The sequence below is a fragment of the Canis lupus genome, chromosome 20 (assembly GCF_011100685.1).
Source record: "Canis lupus familiaris isolate Mischka breed German Shepherd chromosome 20, alternate assembly UU_Cfam_GSD_1.0, whole genome shotgun sequence".
In the NCBI taxonomy this organism is placed as follows: domain Eukaryota; kingdom Metazoa; phylum Chordata; class Mammalia; order Carnivora; family Canidae; genus Canis; species Canis lupus.
Genome location: NC_049241.1, coordinates 1,027,878 through 1,051,671, shown reverse-complemented (window position 1 = coordinate 1,051,671; position 23,794 = coordinate 1,027,878). Strand labels below are relative to the sequence as shown.

Below are 23,794 nucleotides of genomic sequence, written 5' to 3'. Positions count from 1 at the left end.
CTCACCATGACCAAGTAGGATTTATTCCCGGGACACAAGGCTGGTTCAACACTCGTAAGACAATCAATGTGATTCATCATATCAGCAAGAGAAAAACCAAGAACCATATGATCCTCTCATTAGATGCAGAGAAAGCATTTGACAAAATACAGCATCCATTCCTGATCAAAACTCTTCAGAGTGTCGGGATAGAGGGAACATTCCTCAACATCTTAAAAGCCATCTACGAAAAGCCCACAGCAAATATCATTCTCAATGGGGAAGCACTGGGAGCCTTTCCCCTAAGATCAGGAACAAGACAGGGATGTCCACTCTCACCACTGCTATTCAGCATAGTACTGGAAGTCCTAGCCTCAGCAATCAGACAACAAAAAGACATTAAAGGCATTCGAATTGGCAAAGAAGAAGTCAACCTCTCCCTCTTTGCTGATGACATGATACTCTACATAGAAAACCCAAAAGCCTCCACTCCAAGATTGCTAGAACTCAAACAGCAATTAGGCAGCGTGGCAGGATACAAAATCAATGCCCAGAAGTCAGTGGCATTTCTATACATGAACAATGAGACTGAAGAAAGAGAAATTAAGGAGTCAATCCCATTTACAATTGCATCAAAAAGCATAAGATACCTAGGAGTAAACCTAACCAAAGAGGTAAAGGATCTATACTCTAAAAACTATAGAACGCTTCTGAAAGAAATTGAGGAAGACACAAAGAGATGGAAAAATATTCCATGCTCATGGATTGGCAGAATTAATATTGTGAAAATGTCAATGTTACCCAGGGCAATTTACACATTTAATGCAATCCCTATCAAAAGATCATGGACTTTCTTCAGAGAGTTAGAACAAATTATTTAAGATTTGTGTGGGATCAGAAAAGACCCCGAATAGCCAGGGGAATATTGAAAAAGAAAACCATAGCTGGGGGCATCACACTGCCAGATTTCAGGTTGTACTACAAAGCTGTGGTCATCAAGACAGTGTGGTACTTGCACAAAAACAGACACAGAGATCAATGGAACAGAATAGAGAACCCAGAAGTGGACCCTCAACTTTATGGTCAACTAATATTCGATAAAGGAGGAAAGACTATCCACTGGAAGAAAGGACAGTCTCTTCAATAAATGGTGCTGGGAAAATTGGACATCCACATGCAGAAGAATGAAACTAGACCACTCCCTTGCACCATACACAAAGATAAACTCAAAATGGATGAAAGACCTAAATGTGAGACAAGATTCCATCAAAATCCTAGAGGAGAACACAGGCAACACCCTTTTTGAACTCGGCCACAGTAACTTCTTGCAAGATACATCCACGAAGGCAAAAGAAACCAAAGCAAAAATGAACTATTGGGACTTCATCAAGATAAGAAGCTTTTGCACAGCAAAGGATACAGTCAACAAAACTAAAAGACAACCTGCAGAATGGGAGAAGATATTTGTAAATGACGTATCAGATAAAGGGCTAGTTTCCAAGATCTATAAAGAACTTTTCAACAGCAAAGAAACAATCCAATCATGAAATGGGCAAAAGACATGAACAGAAATCTCACAGAGGAAGACACAGACATGGCCAACATGCATATGAGAAAATGCTCTGCATCACTTGCCATCAAGGAAATACAAATCAAAACCACAATGAGGTACCACCTCACACCAGTGAGAATGGGGAAAATTAAAAAGGCAGGAAACCTCAAATGTTGGAGAGGATGCGGAGAAAAGGGAACCCTCTTACACTGTTGGTGGGAATGTGAACTGGTGCATCCACTCTGGAAAACTGTGTGGAGGTTCCTCAAAGAGTTAAAAATAGACCTGCCCTACGACCCAGCAATTGCACTGCTGGGGATTTACCCCAAAGATGCAGATGCAATGAAACGCTGGGACACCTGCACCCCGATGTTTCTAGCAGCAATGTCCACAATAGCCAAACTGGAAGGAGCCTCGGTGTCCATCGAAAGATGAATGGATAAAGAAGATGTGGTTTATGTATACAATGGAATATTACTCAGCCATTAGAAATGACAAATCCCCACCATTTGCTTCAACGTGGATGGAACTGGAGGGTATTATGCTGAGTGAAATAACTCAATTGGAGAAGGACAAACATTATATGTTCTCATTCTTTTGGGGAATATAAATAATAGTGAAAGGGAATAGAAGGGAAGGGAGAAGAAATGGGTAGGAAATATCAGAAAGGGAGACAGAACATAAAGATTCCTAACTCTGGGAAACGAACTAGGGGTGGTGGAAGGGGAGGAGGGCAGGGGGTGGGGGTGAATGGGTGATGGGCACTGAGGGGGGCACTTGACGGGATGAGCACTGGGTGTTATTCTGTATGTTGGCAAATTGAACACCATTAAAAAATAAATTTATTATTTAAAAAAAAGATCACATAATCATGAGGGAAGTGAGATAGTTTCAATAAAACACTGCTGACAAAACATAAAATGTTAACAATTATATTTCACCATACTTCTTTAAATGTCACAAAATACAAATACCAAAAATGACAACACAACACTGTCACAGTTCTGGCAGACTAATCTGTTACCTCATATACAGTTCCCATGTATGGGCAAACATCCCCGGAGTCTTGGCAATTTAGCTGTTTCTTCTCACTAGACTCAGAAGCCTTCACATTAACTCTACTCCCAGATACCTTTGCTGCGGCTTTTGTATCATTTGAACCCCCCAGGCCCTTTCCAAGCACCTCCCTCTCACGATGCCTGTCATGTGTGCTTCTGGACACTGGAGTTGGTGGAAACTTGATTAGAAAGCAGGTTTCCCTCAAAGGTGGCTGGGAGCTCTCTTTCATTTGCTCAACAGGCACACAACAAACATTTACTGAGTATCCACAAAGGAGCAAGATGCACAAGCTACTACTTAAAAGTGCCCAAACAGTGACTGGCACAGGGTAGGTATCCTGCAAGTACCATCATTCTGGGTTAGGCAAAGTCACCAGCTAATAACTAACAATCAGGAGCGAATTAGAAGATTCTATACATTCTATTACTCTATCCCTCACTGGTGTTCTCCTCAGAAGCTACTACATATCCAAAATATTTGCTGAGTCTGACCATTTTAACAGGAGACAATGACGAAATGACCAATATTCCTCCTGGGAGAATAGCAGAAAGCACAGGATCCTACAGGTTTACATTGTGATATTTTTATGGTTATATGGTGCATGAATTCTTTATATCCCAAGGCATTTCAAATAAAATATGGAACACTGTTTTTGAGAAGCCCTTTCACAAGCCGTTTAACATGGGTAAATAACCTGGCTGCCCTGTGCCTGAGTTTAAAATCTGGGATCATAGGCTTCTGCTAACACTGAAACACTTCAAAACTGATTCTGGCTTATTTAAAACTGCATAAAGCATGATGCCATCAAGAGCCTTCACCGCAAGCCCTGGAGGCCTTTAAATACTATAAAAACTGGAATGCTTTTCCTGTGTCATCACTGGCGCTCTCGATGTCTGAGGGAAGGGTCTGATGTGGCTTTTAGATATAGTCTGAGCCATGTGCCTACACTGTCCCCTAATATGTCCACAGGTGTTTAGTGAAGGGTCTGAGTTGCAATTATGAGAAGGCCGGAAACCCTTCCCTCCAAAGGCCTGGCTCCCTGTGGGGAAAAGGCCATCAGGCTCCCTCAGAACCAGTACTAGGGTGGGAGGAACTGTTTCACACAGTACCCTACTCCTCCCCTTTTCTTCTGCTCTAGATTCTGGATAATTGGAGCTGTGGTGTGTAAGAATCACTTCCTAACCAGGGGCTCAAATTAGGGCAAGAAATGGACCAATGTCAGACTGCAGTGGCCAACAGAGGGGCTAGGGAACACTGCGCTCTGCCATGAGTATCCAGAGAGGCTTCCTGGAGCAGGAAATGGTTGAGTTGTCTTAAAGAGGATACAGGAACCAACCAGATGAAGTACAGGACATGTGGGGGAAGCATGCTGCAAAAAGGCCCAAGAAGGAGCACTGAGTATAGCCCAAAGCTCCCACAGGCCAGTTTTGCTGGTGGGAGAGCATGAGTGGGGCTGTGGGAACTGTGAGCAGATGGCAGCCCAGGGCCCAATGCCTGGGACTGTGGAGTTCAGACCCTAAGGAGAGGTGGGGATCATTACTTTGAGCAGGGGATTGACAGGATCAGTAAGAAATCTGGACTCTGGGGACTGCCACTAAAGGCAAGGAGAACTTTAGGGATGAATGCTCTCACAATGGGGCAGTGGGGCTCTCATAATGAGGACAGTTTTTAACTATTTAGGAAGCATAGGAATGGGCTAAATTCGGAAAATCCAGAGTCCAGCAGACCTCACATTTCCCAGTGTGGAGGGTGAGGGGGCCCCTTGCTGCATACTCCCAGGGGAGGGTGGCAGTGTGTGAAGACATGTGCCCCGAGGGGATAGTGAGCCCTAAACACGGAAGCGCTGCCACATGTCGCCTTGGGCAGTTCTCAGCACCCCTGCATGGCCCATCCTGTACTCTTGGCACCCACCCTGCATGAGCTCTGTGCCCTTTGGCTCTGTGAGGTTTTCCTTCTGAATCAATGACCCACTTTTCTTCCTAAGGCTTCTTTCAGGTTCAACTTTACTGTGAGCACTCTCACCGATCTGAGAATAGGAACAAAGCTGCAGTTACTCACTATACCTGTGGCAAGTGGTAATGTCAACCAAAGAGCTTAATTCCACAGGCTGCCTTGAGAGGGACAGGACAGAGCAGCCATGAGCTGCTAGGACAAACACTTCACAAGTGCAGGACATGGCATCAAAGGGTCTAGAGAGGACAGTCTGGCACACAACAGGCAGGGTAACATGGCTGCTTCTGCTTGGCTGGGGCACTTCTGAAGGCACATCTTCCTACCCTTTAAAAAGATAAACAAATCACAGATTGAACAGTGGAGGCCAGACTAAAGATTCTGGAATCAGCTGACCCTCCATGTAAAGCCCACTTCCACCATTTATGAGGCTGTGTGGTCTCATACAAACTACTCATAGTCCTCCAGGTCCTGAATCATCACTGATCTGATGGGAATGACTGCATCCCTTTATAAAGCCTCAGATGAAGGACCTGGTTCTTAGGCACTTGACAAAGAGCTTTGTATGGCATGGGAAAGCTGGTGCAGGAGGGCAACAAGGTCATGGCTCTCTGGGAGAAGCCATCCCACCCATTTAGTGGTGATGGCTGCCAGGGAGTGCAGAGCCAGCAAAGCAGCATGGACAGCTGAGGTCTTATCATCGTACTCCAGCCAGACCCAGCCCTGCAGATTAGGTTCCTCTGGCTGACCAACTTGAACTAGCGCTCAGTTGAACTGGCATCTTGCACCCCGAATCAATAGCAATAGTCAGGATGGGAACTGAGTGCACAGGAGGTCTCTCTGACCTCAGACAATGAAGTATTCCCTCCTCAGCACTCACTCTGCCAACACCACTGGTGATATCAGTGAGGCATGCAGTGAAAAATGGACCTGAACGAAGGAACAGATGCAGCAAGGCAGGGAGAGAAAGGGAAAAAGACAAACCTTGTACTTAATGCACTTGAGCAATCACCAGGTTTTGTTCTGGTGACACAGGAAGAGCAAGCAGCACTGTGGCCTTGTACCGGTTCCAGCATGGTTTCTCATCCAGAGGGGATGACAGGGCTTAGGTAGCCTCTATGCAATCTCTCAATAGAGACACGCTGCAGCCTAAAACACTTTGCAACCCACAATGTTTCCATGTGCTGGGAAATGGAGGTACACAGAAGTGCTCATATGGCCGTGGCTTTTTATGACTAGTTGCATCCAGGCAAGCAGCAAGAAGAGCTGACTCAGTATTATAGACTTCTGTCACTCCTGTCCAGAAGACAAAAAAATACATGCCCAACCTGACAAACATGCTAAGATGTGACTTTAGAACAAAGGAAGGAAGAACCAAGGCTAGGACTGAGTGGGAAATTAGCAGCACCTCTCCTCAGGCAGACTACTGCCCAGGGAAAGAGTCAGTGGTGATAGGGGCAGCATCTCAGGGCTGTCTCATCTGGCACCTAGGCTTTAGAAGACAGGGATGAAGACTTGGGCTCTCCAAAGAAACAAGGTGCTGGACCTAAGTCCAGTCCTACTCCAGGGAGTAGGTGTTGTGTGATCTCAGAGTTCCTAACCGCTCAGGAAATGGAAAGTCTAAACCTGGGAGTGCCTGGGGTCCTTGCACTGGAATAAAGATTCTAATGAATTCCAGGCATTAAAACAGCGTTTCTCCAATAGTGGTCTAGGAAGCACCCATGTTAGCATCACCTGTATGTGCTCCTTAATGTGTTGGAGCTGCAGGCCCCACCTGGTCTATGACTCCCCAGGTACCTTGGGTGACCACGAGGCCCACAATGTTGTTCTACGACGGGGTCTCCCGGCTCAGCACTGTCAACATAATTCCTTGTTGTGGGGTCGTCCTGAGCACTATAGGGTGGTTAGCAGCATCTCTGACCTCTACCCCCTAGTGCCAATAGCACCCTGCCCCAGTCATGACAGGCAATAGATCTAGACATCACCAAATATCCTCTGGATGGCAAAATCACCCCTGTCACAAAGCATTCCTTTATTAGAAAAGGAAGCTAAAGAGGGATAGGAGCCTTTGAAAACTCATTTCTGAGAAATACAATCACAAATTATCTCAATAAGGGAGAAAGGGAAGGAGAGCTGTCTTCAGGGCCAACACATCTAAAGATCATGACATGCCCCTGCTTGTTACTCCTTCGAGAGGCATGTCAGATTTCCTGGGGAGGGAGGGCAGGGAGTGCAAGAGTGTAGAGGGGATTCCTGCCATGTGTACGTGGGAGTGGGAGCCCTGGGAGACCCTGATCTATGGGATCACCACATCTCACAGGTCAGGGAGGGCACAGGATCCACTAGGAACACTAAGGAATGGCCCAGGCTGCAAGAACAAGGTCTGGAAAGCTAAGGCCCAGGCAAACTGAGCCATTTGGAAAATATTAAGGACAAAAAACGGGCTTTTCAAATTGGATCAGGAGCTATAGGAACAAGAAGGGATAGGCCCATATTGGGGTGAAAGGTGTTCAGTTAATAGATGACAGAGAGAAAGAACTATAAACTCCCATTTTCTATCAAGGAGAACAATCTTCAGACTGAAAAGGGTAAATCAAACACTGATATGAGGGAATTGAAACGTGAGACGGAGAAGAGATTGTGAAAGAACATCTAGTCACACTAAATGAATTCAAATCTCCTGATCCAGATGAATCACATCTCAGCTCTGAATTAACGTACAGAAGAGACATGCTCGTTGCTGGCAATCTCAAGAACTCAGAGAAAATGAGAAGATGCCCGAGACGAGACAACATCCAATTTAGCAAAGGGGAGAAAAGGTGGATTTTTGCAAATATCAGATTGGTGAGCTAGCCACAGATCCCTGAGATAATTCTATGGTTTAAGTATTCAGAAATGGAAGTCACGGCCATCAGAAGGAAGCCCAGGCTGGTAGGAAACAAGACATCTAGACACAGTGCTTTTGTCATAAAGTCATTACATTGCCTAGAACGATGGAGACACCACCCAAAGTGATGGGGGACACTGTCTAGGAGTGATGGGACACTGCCTACAGTGACAGAGATACTCACTGTCCAGAGTGATGGGGACACTGCCTAGAGTATAGGGGCATATGGACCAGAGTGAAAGAGACACTGCCCAGAGTGACAGGGACACCACCCAGTGTGAATGGGGCCACTGCCTAGAGTGTAGGGACAGATGGACCAGAGTGACAGGAACACTGTCCAGAGCGATAGGCCCACCACCCAGAGTGATGCGGACACTGCCCAAAGTGATGGGGCCACTGCCTAGAATGTATGGACAGATGGAACAGAGTGATAGAGACACTGCCCAGAGTAACAGGGACACCACCCAGAGTGATGGGGCCACTGCCTAGAGTGTAGAGACAGATGGACCAGAGTGATAGAGACACTGCCCAGAATGATACACACACCACCGACTGATGGGGACACTGCCCAGAGTGATGGAGACACTGCCCACAGTGTAGGGACACCACCCAGACTGATGGGGACACTGCCCACAGTGAATTCTACTCAGTGAGATTCTGCCCCATGCTATACCTGTGGGAGGACCAAATGTAGAAGGGACCTGGAATAGCACTCCCATTCTTCAAAGTCTGAAGAGTGAGGACAGATGGCTGACCACAGAGTGTGACACCTTCCTTCTGACTCAGCATCGTTATCCATGACTTAAGGGAAGGAGTGGCAGCACGCTGATCAGATCTGCTGATGACATGAGGTTCAGAGGGAGACCCAATATATTGGATGGGTAACAGGATCTAAACACATCTTAAAAGCTAAGGACAGACTTGTCCACTCAATAGGATGAACATTAACAAGGATAGGGTTAAGGTTCTGTCCCTGGATCCCAAACCTGCAGCCATACGCATGTAGAATAAGGCAGTGTGTAGAGAGCCCCACAACACGCACAAAGCCCAAGGGAGCTGAGCCCAAGTGAGACAGCCAAAAGCAGCTCAGACAGTGCTGCCAGGGGTAATGTTCCTCTGGGAGGGTCTGTGGGGGTGACAGCTCAGTCCTATCCCACCCCTATCCCTAGCGCCTTCGTATGCTGGCTTCAGTTCCAGGGCTCATAGGGACAGGGACAAGCTAAAACTGACCAAAAGGAGAACGGTTAGATTGCCCCCCACCACCACCAATGTGAGGAAAGCCTGAGAGAACCAGGGTGACAGCTTCACTGAGGAAGGACAGGAGGGAGGCTAGTCCTCACCTCTCTGGCATACCACACAGGTTCATCCTATCTGGCTCTGTGACAGCTGCTACTCCAGAGGGTGTGAACAGAACCAGGGGGTTGTAGTTACATGCAGGACATTTGAGCTGACTCCAAAATGATGAACAACTCCAGCTGTCCATTAACAGCATGGATCATCTGAGAAGGAGGGGGCACGGCTAACATCTACGCACGGTATGACAGGCACATTCACAAGTCGTCTCATTCAGTCCTTAGCAACAATCCAATAAGGTTGTTCCTCATTCCCTGAAGAATGAGGAACCCAGGCTCACAGAAATCAACTGATTTGCCTGAGGTCACACAGTTAGCAAGAGCTGAGGTAAGCAGTCAGACCCCAGGGTGAACCCCAATTCCATGCTTTTCCAACCTGCAGTGTCCAGTCAGGGGCTAACTTAATCAGCAGCTGGAGAAACAAACAGGAGAACATCCTATGTCAGGAAAGAGTCCCTCCAGGCTAGAAAATCAATAGTGATTATAGTGCATAAATGAGCCTTCTTAAAGCAATGAACATGATCACTTAATTAGTAATGAAAAAGTACAAATTCAAAAGACCAATTTTTTCCCATTAAATTAACAAACTTAAAAACCAATGAAAATGGGGAAGGGCAAGCTTAAGTTTATCACCTAACAGGAAAACAAAAACTCAGGGACACCTGGGTGGCTCAGTCAGTTGAGCATTTGCCTTCAGCTCAGGTCACGATCTCAGGTCCTGGGGATCAAGCCCCACATCTGCTCCACAGGGAGTCTGCTTCTCCCTCTGCCCCTCCCTCTGCTCATGCTCCCTCGCTCCCTCTCTTTCTCTCAAAATTTATTTAAAATCTTTAAAAAAAAAGAAAACCAAAAAATCATATGAAGAGGCAGTTCTCAAAAGAAGAACTACAAGAGAAGGTGCATGGCCATATTAATAATTAAAGAAATGCAAACATTTTAGAGGTTGATAAAAGGCTGTGATGGTATATGTGTGTGTGTGTGGGGGGGGGACTCTCAAACCATTTTGTTGGTATATATTTCTGAAGAGAAATTTGGATGTCTCCATTAAATTTAATTGTGAAAAGAACCCTAAATGTCCATTAACAGGAAAATGGTTACATAAATAATGGTTAAATAAATAAATAATGCCGATCCCTGCCATGTGGGTAGATCTGATGGACAAAGAGAAGTGATATGCAAAGTTGTCTAAGATGCATTATTAGGTGCAGGAGGCAAGTTAGCAAAGAATAAACTAAGACCCCAACTGTAAAAACCAAACCAGGTCTGTGTTCTTCACAGAAATAAGGCTGACAATCCCAGGGGATGGTTAGAAGCACATTTACCAGGGTTCTTTGGAGAAGTTGGGACCACAATTTGCATGCTTTCATAGTGCTTGGACTTCTCACAAATATGCATTACATTTGTAATTAATTTTAAAAAGAAAGAGGAAAACAGCCCATGTTGCTGAAGGAAGGGAGGGTGGTGTCATTATATACTGCAAACGGAAGTGCACCCTGTTACTACCCCCACTGTATGGCAGTCTAGCAAGATGTAATCCCAAGCCTGAAGGATGGACAGTCGATGGCCTAGCAACTACAATTCTAAATAGTTTTCCTAAGAAAAAAGCTGAATTCAGGCAGCTTAAAGGATAAGCTTTTTTTTTTTTCTTCTAATAGGAAAAGCCTAGAGCAACATAACAATGCAGTGATAGGAAAGAGTAGATTATGGAAGAGTAGATTATGGGACATTCATAATAAGGAGTAGTACATAACTAATTAAGTGTAGAAACAGATTTGATGGGAAAATGGTTCATTATAGATTTGAGTTTCAAAATGACTCCTAAAGAACATCATGGTTATGTTCTCATTTTTGCAAATACAGCCAGGGTGAAGGGTAGTGATCCCCTCCACCACAGAGTCAAAAATCCATATATGATTTTCAACTACCCCAAAATTTAACTACTAGTAGCCTACTGTTGACCAGAAGTCTTACCAGCAACACAGATAGTCGATCAACACATATTTTGTATGTTATATGTATTATATACTCACAATAAAGCTAAGGAAAAGATAATGTTGAGAAAATTATAAAGAAAATACATTTACAGTACTGTATAGTAAAAAATCTGTGTATTAGGGGACCCATGAAGTTCAAACCCATACTGTTCAAGGGTCAACCATATTATAACATGGCCAATATAACCATAACAGAAACAGGTTTTGGCAGTGTCCACCAAGAAGCTAATGATCGTTACCTCTCTAGCTGGGGGGTCTGACTTGGTAAATCTGATTTTATCCTTTGGGCTTATCTGAAAATTCTGGTTTTTCTACTGTCAACATGTGCTACTTAAGAAATGGTATAAGCAGGGCACCTAGGTGGCTCAGTGGGTTAAGCACCTGACTGTAGATTTCACCTCAGGTCCTGATCTTAAGGTCATGAGACTGAGCCTTGTGTCAGGCCCTGTGCTGGGCGTGGAGCCTGCTTAAGATCCCCCCACTCCTCTGTCTTTCTCTCTCTATCTCTCGCCCTCTGCCCCACCCCACTCTCAAAAGAAAGAGAGAGAGAGAGAAAGAGAGAGAGAGAGAAGTATGAGGGAATGCTGCCCCACAGCTGGATAAGGGTGCCAAGCACCACGGCAGGATTTTTATAATGGACAGGTCTGGCTTCCCTACCAGCACCAAGCACAGGGGTGGCTCAGAGGGTTATACTCCAAGAACCACCTCCACCTACTTCCATGCACCTAAGTCCAAAGTGCTGCTGACTTCTCTGGGCTGTCATCTATCTGTTCTGAGCTGCCATGTTAGGCATCTATGTCTCTCAGGCACTGAGTTTGCTCTGGGGACAATACAGTGAGCTAGGTTAGGTGGCAGCCCTGTACAGAAGGAGCAGCAGGAAATGGTCAAAGAAGGTCTCTGGGGTGATCCTAATGTCATGAGAAAGGCCACATGGCCAGAGAGCATGCCAGGTGGACACAGAGCCAAGGCCTTGGCAGGCCAGGCTCAGGAATCCCAGCTTTCTTCTGAATGCCTCAGGGAGTCATTGATGGGCTTTAGAAATGTTCCTTTTGCAACAAGGAGATACCAGATCACAGGTGGAGGGTCTGGTTAAAAGGACACCAGTGGAGAGATGATGGTTTCAGTTCAACACAGAGATGACCAAGGGGTGACCATTGTGGCAAGAGAACAAAGGAAGAACAGGAGCTATTAGCTTGGTAACAGGATAGGACTGGGTCATCAGGGCAGTGGGAACAGCAGAGCGCCAGCAGAGAGAGATCAAAGGGTAATCCCAGATTTGTCTGCAGCATCCCACCATCATCATGGCCAAGGGCTGAAGGAAAGGCCCAAAGGAATTCACTCAGTCAAATTGAGCTGATCAAAGCTGGAAAGAGATGAGTAGAGAAGGAAAGGAAAGGAAAGTGAGAGGCCAAAGAGTGTCTATTTAATTAGAATTATTTGTTTAACTGGGTCTTTTCCAGCAGGGATAGGTGGTAACCTGCATACATGATGGACAGGCACTTCTGCTCTTCAATCCATAAGGACCTATTTAGGAGACTAAATTTGCTGGGAGAAAACCAACAGACAATAACCACATCACAGGAAGTGCTGCATGCAGCATTAACATGCAGCTGCTGCCAGGCACAGTGCAGAAACCACTTCAGGAGGAGATACTGAGCTTAAAAGGACCCTAGCAACAGTAATGGAGGGAGTGACATAAATCTGCAGCCATGAACAGCAACTTAACCACTGAGGTTAACCCTCTCTCCCCACATGATCATTTCACCTCCTAATGAAGTAGGCAGTTGGTTCTTCCCTTCTCTGGATCAGGTTCTACACCATGAAGGAGAAAGATGGGAATATAAACCTAAGGAGTTTTTGCAACAAGTCGCTGGCATAAAAGAGGGGATAGGGTCTATTCTGAGTGACAAAAAACTTAGTCTTAAAAGACTAAGAACTTGGACAGCCTGGGTGGCTCAGCGGTTTAGCACCACCTTCAGCCCAGGGCGTGATCCTGGAGACCCAGGATCGAGTCCCACGTCAGGCTCCCTACATAGAGCTGCTTCTCTCTCTGCCTGTGTCTCTGCCTCTCTCTCTGTCTCTCATGAATAAATAAAATATTTTTAAAAAAGACTAAGAACCAATTATAATGTGGCAACTCCAGTGGATCCTGACTTACACCAGCAACACACACACACACACACACACACACACACACACACACACACAGACACCCCACTGGGAAAAGGTATTTTTGAGGAAATCAGGGAAATCAATGTTAATTCTCTGAAGCAAGATAACAATATTGTAGTTATATAAGAAAATGTCCATACTTTTCAAAAACACATACTGAAGTATGTAGAGGGAAATGTCATGGTCACTGAGATTTGCTTCAAAACAAAGAACGAAGAGAAAAATAAATAAATATGAGAAAATGTGGCAAAATCGTTAAGTTTGGGGGACAGGGACAGAGAGGTTCATTATATTATTTTACTCCTCTGCTTAGTGTAAATTCCATCATAGATCTTAGATCTTTTGTTTTAAAGTTTATTTGAGAGACAGAGAGAGAGTGCATGCATGAGTGTGAGCAGGGGGGAGGGGCGAGGGAGAGAATCCCAAGCCAACTCCTCACTGAGTGCGGAACCTGACATGGGGCTGGATCTCACAACCCTGAGATCTTGACCTGAGCTGAAACCAAGAGTTGGAAGCTTAAGCAACTGAGCCACCCAGGCACCTCCACTGTAGATCATTTCAATGCAATTTCAAACAGTACTCTGAGCGGCAGACCGATGAACAACCAATCCCTGCATTTAGCCTGCCTGGGCCCATGGACAGCAAACGGACTGCTATGATCCCAAATCCTTCAAGTGACAACTGCTGCCAGTTTCAAAGCCTGTTTCTTTGCCTATACAATGGGAATGGTAACAGTTCCTACCTCGTGGGACTGTTTTGCAAATGTGATGAATGAGAACATGTGATGCACTTGGGATACACCTGGCACTTTGACAACAACAATTCAAACAAGATCAGTTGTCATTTTATCAGTCAGCTTCCTGGGTCACTGTGTAGGTCAAAAGGAGGCAATTCAGATGAGGTGTTTGGCTAGTGCTTTCCATATGGGGGAATACTCAGCAAATGTTAGCTACTGAGCACCAAGAAAACCAGCTTCAGAGACAGAGAGTTTGTTAGCAATACTCTATCAATTCATTTAATTCTCAATACTATCCTGCAAGATAAGAACTACTATTCCTGTTTTACAGACATGGGATTCAGGAAGAGTTGTCTAAATCTTGGACCTGGAGTAGAATGGCTGTGAAACCTTGCACCATACCTTAACCTCTCTGAGCATCCTTATTTTCCTTTATGATAAACAGCCCCCCCAAACCTAAGTGACATAACTCAGGCACTGTACATAGCAAAGAGGAGTCGTGCAGCCTGTTCAGCAGGGCCCTGGCACAGACATCTATCCCAGGGAAGCCTGACCTCAAGGCCCAGGAAAGCCACAGCCTCTCCACATGTCCCACAGAGTAGTCTCTGCTCCCCCCTCACCTCAGAGGTTACTATGAGATAAAAGAGAGAACTTCTGAGAAGATGGGACCTGTAGCAAACAGACCAGAAGTAGAGTACAGAGTAGATACAGGGAATGCAGGACCACGAGGCAGTGGCAGTGGAGGTGACAGGGGTGGGGGTGGAGGTGGTGGCGGGACCCAAGATTCGAAAGCATCTACCTCCAGAGCCTGTTGTTAACCCTTACTCTTACCCTACGGTGGAAAAACTGTAAGACTCATGGACACAGCTGCAAGGAACCTGAGTCCTAGTTATACTATTAATTAGCTATGTGACCTCTGGGGACAATAGGAGCAACAGCAGTTATATTATTAGATCTGGCTGGTAGCAGTAATGGCAGGTACTAAGATATATATTACAATGGACTAGGTCCTATGTCATGTCCTTTATTATCTTGAAAATGTAATTACTACTGTCCCCATTGTAAAGATGAAAACTCCCAAGGCTCCAGGGCTTAAGTGACTTGATCTTGCCTATAAAGCCAGCAGGTGGTAAAGTTGTAATTCAAACCCAGGTCCCTTTAGATCTAAAAACCCAGTGCTTGCAGCCATACAAGTGATTCTCAAACCACTTAGCTGCCTTGGGGCCCTTTTCTTATCTGTGAAAATAATTGGGTTGGATCAATGGTTCTCTATTTCTTTGTTTCCTCATCAAAAGAACTGGGTCCTACCAGCACAGGTACAAAAAGCCCATTCTCTCTAAGAAAGGCTGTCCTAAATCTCTAAGTAGTATGTTCTTTCACTTATCACTTACAGTACCCTGTTAAGAACACACAAAATGGCCATTTTTATGCTGCTACCATTATGAAGCAGTACTGGTTGGGTTACAGGTGTGTGGGTGTCCTTCTCTAGCCACTAGGGAAGAACGTCTGGACTCAACAATCTTCACAAGTCCTTTGGGCTCAGAGCAGTTGCTCAGCAGGTAAAGAACTGCTCCTCACAATGATCAGTGGTGGGCTCCTTCCCAAACAGGCCACTTTCTTGCCACATTGCTTTCAGGTCACTGTTATCTGTTCCCTCCTCTGAATACTCTGGCAGCTTCTCTCTGGGGGCATGTCATACTGGGAATACTTGCCATGCCTCAGTCTTGCATCCTAAGTGGTGAGCCTCTCTCTGGCTCTCTGGTACCAATGTCAAGCCTGACACCAAGCAAGTCTCCCCACACTCAGGAAAAATGCCTGTGGTTAGCAGTTCTTCTAACAAGACATACTGCTCACTCAACACTGAGCTGGAAGTCACTCCACCTCTGGAGCCACAAGGCCATTCCTCTAAGAACACTCCTCTGGGGTGAAGGTAGCCCTTTCTGTTGCATGCCTTCTGACCCCCATTGGGACCCATCTTCCACTGGACCCATCAGGGACACATTACGAATTCTCCTCCCATAAATACGAGAGAGTCACTCCCTCTTAAGTCAGCAATGTTCTCCCTTTGATGAAAGTTCTTGAAAGAATGGTCTACACCCGTTTCCTCCACTTCTCTCATTCACTGCGGCCCTCATAACTCAGCTTCGTTCTACATGGCAATACTGGAAAGGCTCTCTCAGGATAACTTACATGTCCTTCAAGAGGCAATTAATGGGCCTCTCTTCTAGCCCTCCGTGGCCTGTAGCATTTGGCATTGTCAACCACATTCTCTGGAACTTTTCTTCCTGAGCCGATTTGGGAGGCAGCGTGGCGTGGTGGGAAGAGCAGAGACTTCAGAGCTCTGACTTCATCCATCAGCTACATGGTTTCTGGCAGCTCATTTAACCTGATTCCCAGTTTCTTCATTTGTAAAATGTATAACATAATCTACCTTGCAGGGTTGCTGCAAGGATTAGCAATAATTTATGTAAAAGAGCCTGGCACATAGCAGATGCTCATAACATCGTGGTGGCTGTCATCTTGAGGGACACAGAACTCCATGTCTGACACTTTCAGTCATCTGTTGGCCATCTCTACCTTGTATGTGCAGGTCTAGAATTAAACTCACAACCTTCCCCAAGTGTCGTGGCTTACTTGAATTTTTTTCTTTCTCCTTAATGGCACCATTATTCTTCTGGACATTCAAGTACAACTCTTTCTCCAGCTGACAGCTCTTCGAGAACTCCCAACATTATCCCAAAGGAAGGCTAACTGGTTAGCCAGTCATCTGGGGTCCTTCATGATGTGATCCCAATCTATTTTTATAGCTTCCCAACCCACCGCCAATGGTCACATGGAAGCACCTGGGTTGGGGTCTCTATCCCAAATCCCCACATTCTTCATGTCCTGCTCTGTGGGCTGCCCGCTCCATACTGCTCATTCTCCAAACACAGCTTCCACCAAGAAGCTTTCCTCCCTCTCCCGGAACCCCCACTGCGTCACTGTTTCCTGCTTGCGCATACATACTTTCTTTATTCTTGCAAACATCTACTGGGCACCTATTCTGTACCAGACACTGCATCCCCAGCCCTTGGTGATGAATCACCCTCAATGAATCAGACCAGGGAGGACTCTGAGCTTCCAGGCCTTTATAGTCTGGAAGGAGAAACAGTCACAGATGCCAACAGCCACACAATAGCATAGTGAGTGCTAGAACACACAAGGGGCACAGGGCCTAGGGAAGTGCAGAGAGAGAGAGAGAGAGAGAGAGAGAGAGGTAGGTAGCTGAAATGGTTGGTACCTAAAGGCAGATCTGCCATCCTCAACTGTATCCGACTTTGTATCAAGTAGAACATGCTAACAGAAAAGTTCAAAACCTCTCAGCATGGCTTGATGAATTCTCATCACTGAACCCACCTGTGTAACTAGCATCCACATCAAGAAAGGGAGTTTTACCCTGCCCTACAAGCCCCCACCCCCCACATATTCTCTTCCTCATTACTTCCCCCAATGGTAGCAATTATCCCACTTCCTAACACCACAGATCAGTTCCACTGTGTTCAAACTTCATGTAATACAACATCCATGCAATGTATATGTATTCTATGGCTGGCCCTTCTGTGTAGTGTTCTGTTGATGTGAGTCACCAATATTGCTGCCTGTGGCCACAACCAGTTCATTCTCATGCCCGACTGGGCCTCCACAGTAATGACTACTGTGATTTATCTATTCCCCTGTTGACAGTTGGGGGTGATTGTGAATGATCCTGCAGGGAACATTCTACAGTTTTTGTTAGGTTTTTCAGTGAACCTATGGACACATTTCTGTTGGGCACAGAATTGCCAAGTCATAGGGCAAGCCTGTGTTCAGCTTTAACAGACAATGGGTAACAGTTTTCTATGGTAGCTTCACCAATTTACCTCCCTGCCAGCAGTATGGAGGGCCTGGGCTAACCACAGCCTTGCCAGCACCTGGCAGTGTCCACTGCTCCCACATCACCCATTCTACTGAGTACATATGGTGCTGCCTTATGGCTGCAACTGTATTTCCTCGACATGTGTGAGGCCAGGCCCTTTCCATGTGTTCTGACCAGTGGGCTACCTTCTCTTTGTAAAGCAGAATCCTCCACATTTAACTCCTCTTCCTCTGCGTCATAGAGCAGCTCCTATTTTCCTGAACAGACTCCGACTGACACCCCCAGGGACACCAGGCAGGGGGCTGTTTAGTGCTGTCACTGAGAAAGCTGCAGGCTTGGCAGGATCACATGACAGTTGTTCCTTAAAAAAAGAAAGCCAGAGTAGAAGCAAAGAGAAAAAAACAAGAAAAGGGCTGACTGTTCACATATCAATGTTGGGATGGCATATGTATCCAACAGGGGCAGGAACAGAGATTTACATTCTGGGGGAAAGAGCCTGAGATCCAGGAAGAACACACATATTTCTCAGGTTCTCCCTTTCTCCCTGCCTCCAGTCTGTGAAGCTACACCCCCAAAATGCACTCCTCACGTTGTAGTTGCTGAGTTTGGGAAAACTGAGACCATTTTTACAGGGCTGGCAGGTCCGCTGGCAGGAAGCTGGCACTCAGGCATCTTCCTACCTGGGATCCCATTCCTCACATCTTCTTCCCCTCCCAAACTGTGCTGTGAATTCCCTGAGGTAGGAATCACAACTGTCAGAACCATCTCTGTGCACTTAGCAGAATTAAATGAATTTGGAATTAATAAATGGCTATGCATTTATTAAAGAAAAGGAAAAGGATGGAAATGACATGAAACTGAAAACTCCTACATCAGATACTCATACACTAATGACCACTCATCCTCCAAAGGACTGGTAGGTTAGTCTTAAAATTCCTGTTTCAAAGATAAGACAGCTGAAGCTTTGGAACTTAAACTATTTATTCAGAATCAGAAGGCTGGTAAATTATCGAGGCCTGGCCTAGGACTCTATGACTGGCTTGTTCTCCACCACCTCCCTGACCTGGCCCCATGGCTGAGGGCAGAAGACACACTCTTGGCCAGCCAGAGTGGTCAGCTTAATGGCTGCTGGGTTCAGAGCCAGCGGGCCCCCAGGCTTCCACCATAAGACAGAAGACGTGCTGGTTCAGGCGGGGCACAAGTCACCCTTAGCAGAAAGATAACTGAATCCAGGGGGAGCGCTGGAGAGGCCCACTCCCAGTTCTTTTGTTTCCTACAGGAAAACACAAAGGGCAGCTGAGCAAAGGCTCTGGGAGGCCAGTGAGGATGGCAAAAGGTTCAGCAGCCACAGCTCTGACAGTCAAGGTGGTAGACAGCTTCACCTTCTGGACCCTACGCCCAACATACTGAAATGGAAGATGGCGCTCTTCTCTAACACTGAGAAACACCCAGTTGTGAGCACACATGGTTTCCATATTGCTTTGCACAGAGCCCTCTTCTACCTCTCTGCATACTGAATGACAGACAGACACTATGGCAGGCGTCCAAGAAAAGCCCCGTGAAGCCTGGAGAGGAGGTTTCCACATCCCAGAGAGCAATCCGACCGCTAATGATAGTATCCATCTCAGCACACATACGTCTGTGCACGTATACACACATTCACCCATTAAACCAAACCTGAAGCATTAGGACTTGAAAGAGGATTGCCAATAACCACTGCACACTACAGAGAGGAGCCAGCACTTGCCAGGCACCTGCACATGCCAACACCTTCCAGGCATCACCTCCTCTAATGACCCCATCAGCACCTCAGGGTGCTGACCCCATCATACCCCCATTTTGTAGACAAGGAAACTGAGACATGAGGAGGGACAGCATGGCTGCAGAAGGCAGTGATACATTGCTGTATGTGGGCCCAGGCCCACTGTGAACACGTGCTGCCCCTGCTTCACAGCCTGTGTCAACACCACATCTGGGATTTGCTTCCAGGTGCCATAAGACCCTCACTAGGCCCTAGTGCCCCCAGCAGCTCACTGCTCTCTGTGATGAAAGGAAAAACACTCACTTAGATCTTGCAGTGTAGGCGTGAGGAACAATTACTCAGAAAGATTATAAAGCATAGGAGCCTTACAAAATATGATTTCCACACTTAAGAATAATCATCTAGGGAATAAATACTGTGGTACAAAGGGGTCAAGATGTCTCCTCCCCTTGAAAATGAGTCTGGATTCTGCACAGGATTTCCCTGCCAATCACAATGGGCCAGCACTCGGAAACAGTGTCCTACAGGCAGAAGGGCAGCAGGGTTCCAGCTAAGAGGCTGGTGCACAAAGTATGGCACCTCCACAATCCCAGGCCTCTGTGTTCCCCATTCCAACCTTTTCTGGCCCCTGGCCACACTCCCAACTATTTTGGGTGGTCAAGGATGATTCAGCATCTGTTCCAAGTTTCCCCCTAAACAGGCTTCCACCATCAATTTCTAAACTTAGGAGGAAATGGGGGGAAAAAAAAAGAAAAGAAAGGAGCCTGCTGATTGGAAGGCCCTTAAGCTGTGTGTACAGAAGCTGAAAATGTCAAGGTCTGAGAGTATTCAACAAATGAAAGCAGAATTATATAAAAGCAACAGCTAATAAAAAAGATTGTCGGATGCCGTGTTCTTCATCTTCTCAGCCATTACGGGAATAAAATTATCCATGGAGAAGATGGAAAATCTTTCTCAAGACTGGTGCAATTAAGCCTTAGAACTGCCTCTTTACGCCCCCTCTCCAGTGCCCCTTTTACCCCATGACCCCCACCCCTGTCTGCCTCACCAATCTCTAGTTCCTGGGATTTGGGAGGTGCTTTCCTTTTGTATATTATCACCAGCAAAATGCTAGTATTTCAGAGCCAGACAGGTGATCATGTTTTTGCACCTCCTTCTGGAAGCATTCAGTAACTTCACAATCATGTAGGAAAACCTCATTTTAGAAAAATATGCCCACATCTGCATATGTAAGGAGTTTGGCTTCCCTGTAGGATGAGCGAACAAGCGAGTGGGGAAGAACAGATGAGAAGGAAGGGTTCATCCAGGAGAATTTCCTTTCCTTCAGCAAAGCAGAAAACCGGGCTGAAGAGGGAGAATTACAGTAGGGATGAGAAAGGAGAGTGACAAGGGGAAAACAGATTCAAGACAGGAAAAATGCTGGAAGGCTGCTGCCCTTCACCCCAAGCAGACACATACACACATGCTTCTAGGAGCCAAACCCAGAGAAAGAAATGCAAGAGAAGCACAGCAGGAGACCACAGAATTGCACACATAACAACACACAAAAAAAAAATCTGCGCTTATGAACATATGGGCAACCGTGATAATTAGAGCTATGGCTGGTGGAATGTTTTTACCCTTTTCCAGGGTCTCAAATCATAATCCTTGGCATTACAGCTATAGTCAAACCTGGGCAGGACGCCGTTCCAGGAAACCCCTCCTTGTTAAGGCCCCCTCTGTCAGTGGCTCAGGGGGTCCCACTGGCCTTCAGGACTACGCTGCGACCGGCGGTGCTGTGCGCTCACATCAGAATTCTGGATGTCCCCTAAACATCCTGCAGGAGGCAGGCAGGAAGCAGACAGGAGCATCCCCAGAGTAAGGGGGAGCATCCCTCTTGTCCCCAACAGCCTGGAAATCCAGATATCCACATTTCCACCAGCCTCCAGTGTGCCATGACACAGGAGAAAACCCCTATGGAAATCAAGCCCCTAGAGCAAACTGTCAATTTCAAAGCTCCAAAACCATGACAAACGAGTCTCGAAGATTTGCCTGCAATAAGCTGATGGCTCAGGTTGCCTGGCATGCTGTCTCAGGCAGGAGGAAGAACAATATTTTTAAACCTCCCAACCATCTCCTTCCACGGTTTAAGCCATTTCTTTGAAAAATCTGTCATGATCAACAAATTAACCACCCCCCCAAAAAAAGCAAGCAAGTTACCAAATGAATTTTCAAGAGTCCTATGTGTTAACAAAAAAAGTAACAATGATACGTATGTCTTTGAATCTCATTCATTTCAAAGGCTTATCCCTAGAAAAGTAGGGAGTGTGTAGCCACGGTGCACTTTGATCTGCCCAACTCCCGGAAGAAAATCAGTAATACAACTTTAATGTATTTGTGCAGCAGGACTTCACGTTATTATTATTTTTATCCACTGCAGCTTAACTAAAGTAAGAAAGGTAGGCTAGGTCTCAGCACCGCCCTGTGGTGAAAGTGTGGTGAATTCACTTTCACTATAGCACAGCCAGCCACATTCACAAAAGGCGGGCAAATTAAAAACCAATTATCTCTGTGAATACAATTTATGGAAAGGGCGAGGGTGTGGTGCTTGCCACACACAGGAGGGCAGGTCCACAGGGGGCCGGCTGCTGGGGTGAACGGGGAACTGGGAGTGCAGGCTCCTCTCTCCCCCATAGCCACGATGGACTCTGGTTCCAAAGGCAGCTGACCCAAGCCTTACCTTCTTCTCAAGGCGCCCCAGCTGTTCCTTGTAGAAGGTGTCACGGCGGTTCAGCTCTGCCTCCCGGCTCTCCAGCTCCCTGGCCTAGTGGGGAGAGAACAAAGCTTGAATTAGCCAGCAGCAGCTGGGCTGAGCTGTGGGGAGGAACGGGGGGGGGGAAGCGGGGGGCACGGGGGCTCTGTTCACAGAGACACCGGCCATGCAAGCAGCAGTGACCAGGAGCCTCAAACCTATGTTAGGCCAGGCCACGTATGTACCGTGAGGTGTTTAGTCTTCACCAGAGAACCTCAAGCTGCACAGCTGCTAGAGTCATTTCACAGAAGACCGGTGATGTCTACCAAGTGCTTCCTATGTGCCAAGTACTGGTCCAAGTGCTTCCCACAGACTTTCTCACCTGACCCTCACAACACCCCTAAAAGGTAGACAGGATTATTATGATGTCCTTGTAGGAGAAGAAATGGAGAGGCTATGTAACCATCCCGGCTCACAGCTGTGAGGGAGGAACTGGGATTTGAACCCCAGCAGGTGCAGGGCCAGACTGCAGAGCTGCACGGCCTCACGGCCACACAGCCCAGAAGGACCAGAGCTGTTCCTTGGCCACAGAGTCCTCACCCCTGGCACCAGACCGTGCCACTGACTCACACATGAGTCCCCGGAGGCAGGGATGCTAGAATACCCTTCTTTTGGCAAGGCAAACTCCCTGCTCCAGGGGTCAGGGATCCGAAAGGTGAGCGGTGTTGAAAGCCCAGAACCCTCGAGCTGGAGAGGACAGCTGCTCCCTCACCTACCTGAAGGGGAACAGACTGGCTGGTGCATGTGGCTGAGGACCCTCCCTCAAGGTTACAGTTTGGCCAAGGGGCTTGTTTGGCTAACCAGGGCAAGCAACCTGGAGCCAGCACACCTGGGCTTGAAACTGCCCCACCCTTAACTAGCTCGGTGACTGTTCCAGCTCACTCAGGTACAATAGACAAGCCTGCAGCAGAAGTGCCTGCCCACAGGCTGTGTGAAAGGTTAGGGAAACCCCTGCAGAAAAGGTGGGGTGGGGACCACAGCAGGTTGCATCACCAAGGGATACCTGCATCACAGCCGTGTCCTCTTGTCTGGGACATCCACGGCCCTGGAGCCTCTCAGCACCTCTGTGGGATAAGGACCCAGGACCTGCCCCCACCCAGGATCTGAGACCCCCAGAGGGCTGGCTCAGAGAAGTAATGCCATCTGATTGCTGTCTGCCCCCTACAAGGGCCTCATTTCAGGCTCCTGTGTCACTAAATTATCATGACCCTAAGAGCACAGAGCTAGTCAACAATGTCTCAGTGACTCCAAGTCCTGAGCTGCTTCCTTCAAACCACACTATGGTGTCAGCACATGGGTTTGAACTGTTCAAAAAGACTGAGCAGGAGAAGGATCAATGTTCTGAAAGCCCATTTCCTTGGCAATGCTACTGCCTTGACATGAAAACTTTATAAAGCCCAGCAGGGGCCAGTGATGAGGAGCCAAGCGCAGAGTGGTGACAGCCCCTGGGAAAGGCTTGGGCCCCTGGGTTGACTGGCTCATAAGCTTAAGCAATTTGCTCTCCTTTTCCTGGGCATGTCTGCTTACCTGCAGAATGGAGAAGAGAGCAGAAACTTGGCTCCTGAGACTGCTGCAGAATATCTAAACATGCCAAGAAGGCTTCTGGAATGCCTTTGGAATGCCAACACTTCAGGAAAGCTAAATACAAACAGTGATACTGAATGC

General features: G+C 46.7%; 1 protein-coding gene across 6 annotated transcripts in view; it reads right to left on the bottom strand.

Annotated features, from left to right (window-relative positions):
* The window catches only part of CHCHD6 (coiled-coil-helix-coiled-coil-helix domain containing 6), a 249,332-nt gene that overhangs the window by 96,159 nt on the left and 129,379 nt on the right, over window positions 1–23,794 (bottom strand). For 3 of the 6 annotated variants that reach the window (XM_038565446.1, XM_038565448.1, XM_038565447.1), the window contains exon 5: window positions 22,058–22,141. In XM_038565446.1, coding sequence (XP_038421374.1) covers window positions 22,058–22,141 — 84 coding nt within the window. Of the gene's footprint in view, window positions 1–2,449; window positions 4,868–5,524; window positions 5,837–17,761; window positions 17,938–22,057; window positions 22,142–23,794 lie in introns of those variants that run through there. The other 3 variants (XR_005374491.1, XR_005374492.1, XR_005374490.1) reach the window with 3 other exon arrangements.